The sequence below is a fragment of the Leopardus geoffroyi genome, chromosome X (genome assembly GCF_018350155.1).
Source record: "Leopardus geoffroyi isolate Oge1 chromosome X, O.geoffroyi_Oge1_pat1.0, whole genome shotgun sequence".
Classification (NCBI taxonomy): domain Eukaryota; kingdom Metazoa; phylum Chordata; class Mammalia; order Carnivora; family Felidae; genus Leopardus; species Leopardus geoffroyi.
The window spans coordinates 62,190,870-62,201,830 of record NC_059343.1 but is presented as its reverse complement, the minus strand read 5'-3'; the positions used below and the strand labels follow the sequence as shown (position 1 = coordinate 62,201,830).

The 10,961-nt window shown below is 37.0% G+C and overlaps 1 protein-coding gene across 1 annotated transcript; it reads left to right on the top strand.

Annotated features, from left to right (window-relative positions):
• The first annotated feature begins 759 nt into the window (after positions 1-759).
• LOC123595022 (trafficking protein particle complex subunit 13-like) lies at positions 760-1,631 on the top strand. The gene has a single exon (XM_045472157.1). It carries the CDS (start codon positions 770-772, stop codon positions 1,532-1,534), a length of 765 nt encoding a protein of 254 aa, XP_045328113.1. The 5' UTR covers positions 760-769; the 3' UTR covers positions 1,535-1,631.
• The last annotated feature ends 9,330 nt before the right edge of the window (positions 1,632-10,961 follow it).

Below are 10,961 nucleotides of genomic sequence, written 5' to 3'. Positions count from 1 at the left end.
TAGAGAAAGTCCCTATAGCCAGGAGCCTGATGACATTATTCAAATTAGCCAACTCTAATATGCTTACTTTAACTGCTTTGTCTTTCCCACAGAAATTCCAATGAAGACTTGCACCTATGTGTTTCTTTCATTCCTTCTGCCTCCTGACCAACCTTAGTGCATCCCCATGTGGCCATGTGTGGCATACCATGCCACCATTTCTTAAGAATTGTAAGTATTAAACTCTTCATTCAAAAGCAATTATCTCCATGTCTGTCATTTCACCATACATGACTCAAATGGACCCCAGTGCTTTATAAGACAGTGGGCAAAATTGTGGTCAAAATAGAAGGGAGTCCACCCAGATTTTTATGACACTCAAAGTTGTGCTATCTACTAAGCATAGTTTATTCACCAACTTTCCAGTTACATGTGAAGATAGGGATTTACCTGGTAATTTCTCTAACCAGCTGATAACTGGTGGCCCCCTACCAGAAATGGCAATGTTTGGGGGAGGTGTTGGGTTTATGATAAATACTTAGAAATACATTTTTGAGAGGCAAATTCAATTTATGTGAGAATTCCCAATGATTGCAAATAAGTTGTAAAATCATATTGAAAATACTGATCTTCAGACAAGTACTCAGCCTTTACATCTTTTGGTCTTCATGGCTACCATGGCAGAACATTCATTCAATTGTTGTATTGATGATGTCATCCATGACAAAATAAGGACACTTGGAAGAGTCATCCTGTAGGTTCAGTATCTATGCAATGGTGTGGAGGAAAGATGTTTTTTAGTAAACTGTGCTTATTTCCTTTTCTCCCTCCATTTGAAGTTAAAACAAAGTTTTACAATTCAGGGATGAGTGACTTATTTCTTGAAGTCCAGATTCAGAATATTTCATCTTCAACTGTCTTTATACCAAAAGTTTTATTAAAGCCACCTGAAATGTACACCAGGGAAGAATTAAATACTGTCAATCAAGCTGGTGAAGATCAGTGTACCTTTGGAACAAGAACATTTTTACAGTCAATGGAAGGACGCCAGTATTTATACTACCTTGAGCTTAAACAGGAATTTTCTGAGAAAGCTGGTACCATTAGGGGACTAATAGAAATGGGAACATTAGATATAGTGTGGAAAAGAGATCTAGGTGAGATGGCAATGCTACAGACAATCCAGCTTCAAAGAGAGGCTCCAGGTTATGGAAACATGAGGCTGTCTTTGGAAACAATCCCAGATACTGTAATTTTAGAAGAGCCTTTTAACATTATCTGTAAGATAACCAACTGCAGTGGTAGGAAAATGAAATTGGTTTTGAAGATGTGTGATACAGATTCTATTCGTTGGTGTGGAAGTTCAGGAAGGTATCTTGGAAAGCTGTCACCAAGTTCATCTCTCTGCTTCACCTTGACACTACTGTCCTTAAAACTGGGCCTACAAGGTGTCTCTGGCATACAGGTAACAGACAAAGTATTAAAAAAAACCTATGCCTGTGATAACCTTGCAAAGATCTGTGTAATACCTTCCACGTTTAAAATGAAAAACTGAAGAAAATTACTAGCGTTATGCTTTCCACAGAGAAGTTTTACATACATTTTTCAGCATCAAAATCATCAATAGCAAATACACAGATTATTTTCATTTACTTCCTTTAAGACTGTGAATGCCTGTGATAATTAAACATTTGTTGATTTCAAAAAAGAGCAATCTGTCGATTTCCATTTTATATTAAGTACACTCTAACATTCTTGTTTTAGTAAAGCTGCTATTGAGAACATAAAAACTTAGCAGTATATTGATAATTTAAATGATTATTATGGTTTATTTGCCAAGAGTTCGATTTATCCTGTCTTATTTTTTTCCTTTCTCCTTTCAGTCAATAGAGAACTATTGATGACAGTGCTAAATAAAATTCAGGATGACTCTCATTATTTAAACATGTTGACATTTACTACTTGGAAATGACAATATTTTAAAGTTGTATTCCAAATTATTAGGGCTTACATTTTTTTACACACTGAACTGGCTCTTTTTCACTTATTTTTCTTGGTAAAATTTTATGAACATGTGGAGTTATTTTCTTCAGTTGTTATGCCTGCAAGGGCCCTTGTGAATCCTACCTGGATTAGTCAGTTGGTTTTTAACAATTAGTGTAATGGTTTTTCACTTTTATTCGAAGCCAAAATCAGCCTTGTTTATATATGTACATCCACATACACACACCTAAAATGTGCTACTTCCTTTCTTAAGTAGATTTAGCAGGTTTAGTAGGTTTGCAAATTTTGGGATGAGGTTTGGAACTCTGAACTAAAATGGTCACTTCCATAAGTGCAAGAACAGGCATTTGTTCCCACCTCTGTCTCCCACAAAAATATGGATCTCCTAATTACTATTGAGGTTGGTATGAAAAAGAGGTGTGCAATAAGAATATTTTATTGTGATCTGTAAAAAAAAAATGTCCTATCTTTTACTTACATGTCAGTTTTTCGTTAGAAAAATAAAATCATCTCAGACATTAATCATTAACTTTTGAAAATATAAGATCCATACTTCAATGATATTTTCCTCGAGTCTCTACCCTTCCACATTGTGTTTCTTTTAATGATTATGCACTAATTTCTTAGTTTAGAAGCAATTCATGAATGCATTATACATAGAAATGACAGAAATTATAAGCCCCCTCCATTTGCTCCTTTAGGCCCAAGAATAGTAATGGACTTTCTCATATTAGCTTTCGGTTACTGTTTTATCTACCTCCAGCTTTTCTGACGCACTGAACACACCTGAGTAAATAATACCTTCACTAACTTTGACCCCATTCTCTCTTTTTTGTTGAAGATCTGACTGATCAACATAAGCAGATATACATGAATATATGCATACACACTATACATATACCACACACAAGTGTGTACCCCATGAGCTCCTTGCACACACTTGGACATTAAAATTAGTAGTATAAAGTCATAAAATAACTTGTTTTACCCATGAGGTACATTTATGGAATCCTTAAGTGAAAATTATTAGGAAATCAAAAACAAGTGATGAATTAAAAGGCAAGATTAAAAACAGGGTCTAGATGGAAAGGTTGAAAGATGGTGGCAGAGTAGGAGAACCCTAGGCTCACCTTGTCCTACAAACACAGATAACTATCAAGTCATCCTAAATACACCAGAAACTGACCTGAAGACTGGCACAATAAACTACACAAATAAAGATAAAGAAAATGCCATATCAAAGAAGGTAGAAAGTTTGGAGACTCAGTTTGTGATAGAAATAGATCATGGCCACTGTTGTGGGGAGGGAGCCACGGTTATGGAGAAGGGTGAGGAACAGACTAGCACATGGCACACAGGAAAAATGAATCCCCATAGCAATTGACTTGGAAAGTGAGAGGGGCTGACTTTCGTGAATTCTTGCAATCAGTGGGGCTTAAAGCCTGGAGTTTTAAAGTTAAGTGGGCTTCACTATGATAGATCCCAGAGGAAATTGCACTGCTCTGGAGAGTGGCAACTTGTGGCAGGCAGTTGTTTGTTCTCAGAGCACATCTCAGAGAGACAGCATTCATGTAGAGATCCTTCTTGGAACAAAGGAACTATCAGGAACCATTTCCACCCCCCCCCCAAAACTGTTCCTCAGCATCAGCACAAGGCCACATACAGGAACAAGCATAGCACCTACCTAACTTGCTTACACAAAGCCCCTGCTCCCCATGCTCTGGTGGAACTGCCTTTCTTAGTAACACTTGCCTCAGTCCCAGTGCAGCAGGCCCCCTGCCCCAGAAGACCACCCCCAAACCCATCTCCTGACACAGGATTTATGCTGTGCTTGAGTTCCAGCAGCAGTATTGACAAGTCTCATTTTCACAAGCAGACCAGAGAACACCTAGTTAAAACATGCCACATTCAGTCCAGGGACAAAACACTGCCCACAACAGGCAAAAAGAGCATCTTCAGATGACTAGCCTGAAGGATAAAGTAGCCAGAACAAAAGAGCAGAGCATATGAAACACACATTGGTGACACTCCCAGAAGTGCCAGTCCCTAGGGAATAGGACATTATACTGCAGGATACTACAGAACCCCTTCTTCATGAGGCCATTACCCTCAAGAATAAGAGAGACAGCTGATGTTGCTAACAAACAGAAACAGGCACAGAGGCTTAGAAAAATGAAAACACAGAGAAATTTATCCCAAATGAAAGAACAGGACAAGGTCACAGACAGATATCTAAATGGAAAGGATATATGTAACATTCCTGATAGAGAATTTAAAGTAATGACCATAGTGGTGCCTGGCTGGGTTCGTTAGAAGAGCATGTGACTCATGACCTCGGGGTTGTGAGTTTGAGCTCCACTTTGTAGAGGTTACTTAAAAATTATATTTCTTAAAAATAGTAATGATCATAGGATACTCACTGAACTTGAGAAAAGAATGGAAGACATGAGGGAGACCCTTAACACAGAGAAAAGGAATAACATAGCAGAAATGGAGGGCTCAAGGGGCACCTGTGTGGCTCTGTTGGTTAAGCATCCGACCCTTGATTTCACATCATGTCATGATCTCACAGTTTGTGAGTTTGAACCTTGCATCAGGCTCTTTGCTCTGACAGTGTGAGCCTGCTTGAGATTCTCTCCCTCTCCTTCTCTTTCTCCTCTCAAGATAAATAAATAAACTTAAAAAAAGAAGAAATGGAAGGCTCAATAACTGAAATGAGAAATACACTTGATGGAATGAACAATAGAGTGATATATACATATAAGTGATACAAGGGCTGGTTCAATATTTGCAAATCAATGTGATACATCACATTAATAAAAGAAAGGATAAGAACCATATGATCCTGTCAATAGATGCAGAAAAACATTTGACAAAATACAGCATCTTTTCTTAATAAGAATCCTCAAGAAAGTTGGGATAGAAGGAACATACTTTAACGTCATCAAAGCCATAGATGAAAGGCCCACAGCTAATATCCTCAATGGGGAAAAATTAGAGCTTTCCCCCTGAGATCAGGAACAAAACAGGGATGCCCACTCTCACCACTGTTATTTAACATAGTGTAGGAAGTCCCAGCCTCAGCAATCAGACAACAAAATGAAATAAAAGGCATCCAAATTGACAAAGAAGAAGTCAAACTTTCACTTTTTGCAGATGACATGCTATTTTACACGGAAAACCCAAAAGACTCTAGCAAAAGCTGCTAGAAGTGATAAATGAATTCAGCAAAGTTGCAGGATATAAAATCAATGTACAGAAATCAATTGTATTTCTATACACCATTAATGAAGCAACAGAAAAAGAAATCAAGAAATCAATCCCACTTACAATTGCACCAAGAACCATTAAATACCTAGGAATAAACCTAACCAAAAATGTTAAATATCTATATGGTGAAAACTATAGAAAACTTATGAAAGAAATTGAAGAAGACACAAAGAAATGGAAAAATATTCAATGCTCATGTACTGTGAGAACAAATATTGTTAAAATATCAATACTACCGAAAGCAATCTACACATTCAATGCAATCCCAAACTTTACACCACAAAAGCCATAAGCCACCAAACTTTACACCACAAAAAACTAGAAACCGAAGAACATACTAAGCCCAAAGTTAGCAGAAGGAAGGAAATGACAAAGATCACAGCAGAAATAAATAAAATAGAGACTAGAGAAACAATAGAAACCATCAATGAGATTAAAAGTTTTTCAAAAAGATAAAATAGATAAACCTTTACCTAAACAAGATTTACACAAGAAGACAAAAGAAATAAAATCATAAATAAAAGAGGAGACATTACCATTGATATATTTCTGATCCTACAAAAATACATAGCATTATAATAGACTACCATGAACAACTGTATGCCAACAAATTGAATAACATAGGAGAAATAAATAAATTACTCAAAACAAACAAGTTACCAAGACTGAATAAGGAAGAAATAGGAAGTCTTTACACCTGTCAGAATTGATAAAAATTTTAAAAAAGGAATAACAAGTGTCGGTGAAGTGTGAAGAAAAAGGAACCCTTGTACCCTCTTGTTGTGAATGTGAATTGGTGCTGTCACTGTGGAAAACAGGATGAGTGTCCCTCAAAAAATTAAAAAAAGAATTACCATATGATCAGTATTTCCACTACTGGGTATTTACTCTAATAATATGAAAAGACATATGCACCACTATGTTTATTGCAATAGCCAAGATATAGAAGCAACCCAATTGTCCATTTATAGATGAATGGATAAAGAAGGTGATATATATATCATATATATAAACATTACTCAGACATAAAAAAAAATAATGAAAAATTGCCATTTACAACAACATAGATGGAACCATAGAGTATAATTCTATGTGAAATAAGTCAGTCAGAGGGCTGCTAAATCAGACACTGGCTGTTTAGCCTGCTTTGCCCCAAGTTCCATGTCCCTGTGCTCTAGCATGACTGCCATTCTGTGTCAAGTCTACATAAGTCCCAGTGTGGTGAGTCATTTTCCCAGAAGACCAGTGCTTGTCCCTGCCACACAAGGTCTCTAAAGTTTAGATTTTAAAAGTCAGCACCTTGGCTGGGATACAGCCCAATGTGCAGTACATTGCTCCAGGCAGGCACAAAACCTGGAAACAGACAGCAAGAAAACAGTGATGTGAAAAATGCCTGGGATACAGGAGAAGTAATTCACTCTTCTGGGAGTGCTTCCTTGAGAACAGCAAGCACAGAGACACCTCTCCAGGGACAGAGGAGCTGGCTGGCACCTGTTCTCTCACCTGCCCCACAGGATAAATGAACTTCAGGAAACAGCACATCACCAACACTGAATGCCTAACCTGCATACAAGTCCTTGTCCCCTGTGCACTGCTGGTACTGCCTTTCTTGGGCAAGTGTTCATAAGGACCAGCACAGTGAACCCTTTCCCAGAAGACAAGCAGAAACCCCACAGGTACCCCATCTACTAATGATAGAGTTCTGTAAGGCTAGTGGAAGTACCACCAATTCTCATTTAACAAGAAGACCAGAGCACACCTAGTTAAAATTTGCCACACTCTGACCAAGGTCCAAATTCTGCCCATTGCAGGCAAGAAAAATCTCTACAGAAGATTGACCTGAGGGTTAGAGCAGCCAAAACACAGCAGCAGAGGGCCTGCAGCACATATCACTGACACTCACTGAAGTGTCAGGCCCTGGACACTATATGATCTCTTCTTCATAAAGCCACTACTCTCAGAAGGAAGTGAAGCAGGCTTTTCTAACACAGAGAAGAAGACAGAGATGTAGATGAAATCCCAAGATGGGAGAATTCATCCAAAAAGAAAGAATAAAATGTCACAACCAGAGATCTAATTGAAAAAGATATAAGTAATATGCCTGATGGAGAAATTAAAGCAACAATTATAAGGATACTCTCTGGGCTTGAGAAAAGCATGGAAGACATCAGGGAGACCCTTTCTGCAGAGATAAAAGAGTTAAAAAATAATCAGGAAGAAATGAAAAATGCAATAACAGAGATATGAAACAGACTGGATGAGTGAACACAAGAATGGAAGAAGTAGAGGAACGAATGACATAGAAAATAAAATAATGAAATATAATGAAGCTGAAAAAAAGAGAGAGAAGAATGATAGATCATGAGAGCAGACTTAGGGAAGTCAGTGACTCCATAAAATATAATAACATTCATACCACAGGGCTTCCAAAAGAAGAAGAGAGAGAAAAAGGAGCAGAAGTTTTATTTGAGGAAATAATAGCTAATAAATTCCCTAATCTGGGGAAGGAAACAGACATCCATATCAAGGAGGCACAGAAAACTCCCATAAAAATCGACAAAGCAGGCAAACACCAAGACATATTACAGTTACATTTACAAAATATGGAGATAAAGAAAAATTCTTTAGCAGCAGATATCTCCACAGAAACTTGGCAAGTGAGAGGGGAGTGGCATGATATAGTCAATGTGCTGAATGGAAATAATTTGTATCTGATAATACTCCGTGCATCGAGGCTATCATTCAGAATAGAAGTAAAGATAACGACTTTCCCAGACAAAGAAAACTAAATGAGTCCATGAGCACTAAACCAGCCCTGCAAGAAATATTAAGGGAACTCTTTAAGTGGGAAAGACCAAAAGCAACAAAAACTAGAAAGAAACAGAAAATCTCCAGAAAAAATGACAAAACAAGTAATAAAATGGTACTCAATACATATCTATCAATAATTACTCTGGAATTAAATGGCCTAAATGCTCCAAACAAAAGAGATAGGGTGTCAGAATTGATTTAAAAAAAGAAAAAAAAAAGAAAAACAAGACCCAACTATATGCTGCCTACAAGAGACTCATTTTAGACCTAAAGACACCTTCAGATTGAAAGTAAAGGGATGGAGAAACACTTATCATGCAAATGGACATCAAAATAAAAAAAAAGGTGGAGTAGCAACACTTATAACAGACAAACTAGATTTTAAGCCAAAGAATGTAATAAGAAATGAAGAAGGGCATTATATCATAATAAATGGGTCTAGTCAATAAGAAGATCTAACATTGTAAATATTTATGTCCCAACATGATAGCACCCAAATACATACAGCAAATAATAACAAATATAAAGGAACTCATTGATATTAATATTATATAGTAGGGGACTTTAACACCTCACTTACATCAAAGAACATATCACCCAAGCAGAAAATCAATAAGGAAACAATAGCTTTGAATGACACAATGAAGCATGTCATAGACTCTAACTCTAAAGTTATCTTTTGTCTAGCAAAAGAGCAGATGCAGGATTAAAACGAGAGATGGCTAATGTCCGGGAAAAAGACAAGAGCCCTGAATAAGGGTCCTTTCCCCATATTTATTCTGATCAGATGGCTTGCAATCATTATGGGCATGTACAAAGAGGCAAAGAAACTAGGAACATTAACTTGGGGACATGAGGGGGAAAAGGGGATTTTGAAGATATACAGTGTTTGGGGTTTGGGTCAATATAAAGCAAAATCCAGGTGCCGGGCAGATGGGTAGATGGTTGTTAACAACAGACAGGAGGTATCATGTCTGTTTATTTTTGCCAGCCTAGAGGATGAAACAGAGGGAATAACCTCAGGTTTAACAAGGCACCTTTTCCTTTGTTAATCATCTCTGCTCTGGGCTGCATTGCCTGCAGCACAGCGGTCCATAGTCCTATTCACCAATTTACCTAACCTGGCCTTATTCTCCTATGAAAGCAGCTTTCTGCTATAGTACTAAATTTTGGGTGCTTTCACCTTGAATATCTAATCTTGTTATTCCTATGTATTGGGCACCTTTGCACCATTTCTATTTCAGGCCTTTGCTCTCCCTCTCTATTTTGGGGTGCCTTTGCACCTCCCTACTCCTGACACTTTTGTGCCTCCCTATTCTTGGAGTGCCAATCTGGTTACCCAAACTCGGGTGTGAGCATTTTAGGACTTTGTATTTCTTTATGCCTTGTTAACCCGTTGGTGTAAGCCCGGGGGGTTCCTAAGCTTATCCCCCACAGAAGTAGATAGACTTAACAGATATATTCAGAAAATTCCATCCTAAAGCAGTATAATACACATTCTTTTCAACTGCACGTGACAGTTTCCCGAGTATGTAACACATTAAGTCAAAACTCAACCCTCAACAATTACAAAAAGATTGACATCATACCATGCATCTTTTCTGACCACAATGCTATGAAACTTAAAGTCAACCACAAGAAAAAAACTTGGAAAGACCATAAAAACATGAGTCTAAGAACATGCTACTAAAGAATAAATGGGACAACCAGGAAATAAAAGTAGAAATAAAAATACCTGTCAACAAATGAAAAGGAAAACACAAGAGTCCAAAAGATTTGGGATATAGCAAAAGTGGTCATAAGAGGAAACTATAAGAGGAAACTATATAGCAATAGAGGCCTATCTTAATCAGCAAGAAAAATCTCAAATAGGTAACTAACTTCACACCAAAAGGAGCTAGAAAAAGAACAACAAATGAAGCCTAATACCAGCAGAATAAGAGGAATAATAAAGATTAGAGCAGAAATAAATGATTAAAAAAAAGTAGAAGAGTTCTATGACATCAGGACCTGGTTCCTTGAAACAAATTAATAAAATTGATAAACCTTTAGCTACTCTTCAAAAAGAAAACAGAAAGGACCCAAATAAGTAAAATCACAAATGAGAGAAGAGAAATCACAACCAACACCACAGAAATACAAACAATTATAAAAGAATACTGTAAAAATTTGGATGCCAACAAATTGGGAAATATGGAAGAAATGAATATATTCCTAGAAACATATAACTTACAAAACTGAATCAGGAAGAAATAAAAAAAACTTGAACTTACCAGTAACCAGGAAAGAAATGGAATAAGTAATCAAAAATTTTCCAACAAACAATATCCAGGGCCAGATGGCTTCACAGGAGAATTCTACAAAACATTTAAAGAAGAGTTAATACCTATTCTTCTCAAACTCTTCCAAAAAATAGAAATGAAAGTAAAAGTTACACACTCATTCTACAAGGCCAGCATCACACCTATTCCAAAACCAAAGACTCCACTAAAAGAGAACTACAGACCAATATTCCTTATGAACATGGATGCACAAATTCTGAACAAAATACTAGCAAGTTTAATTCAACAGTACATTAAAAGAATCATTGACCACGATCAAGTGGGAATTATTCCTGTGTTGCAAGCATTGTTCAGTATTCCCAAATCAATCAATGGGACACCACATTAATAGAAGAAAGGATAAGAACTATATGGTCTTCTCAATGGATGCAGAAAAAGCATCTGACAAAGTACAGCATCCATTTTATTTATTTATTTATTTATTTATTTATTTATTTATTTTTAAGTAGGCTCCATGTCCAATGTGAGGCTGGAACTCACAACCCTGGGATCAAGGGTCAGATGCCCTACTGACTGAGGCAGCCAGCTGCCCTGGTATCCTTTCTTGATAAAAAG

Bases quoted from the DNA above. Each gene is read 5' to 3' on its own strand.
- LOC123595022 (XM_045472157.1), top strand. From the start codon at position 770: ATGTTTTTTAGTAAACTGTGCTTATTTCCTTTTCTCCCTCCATTTGAA.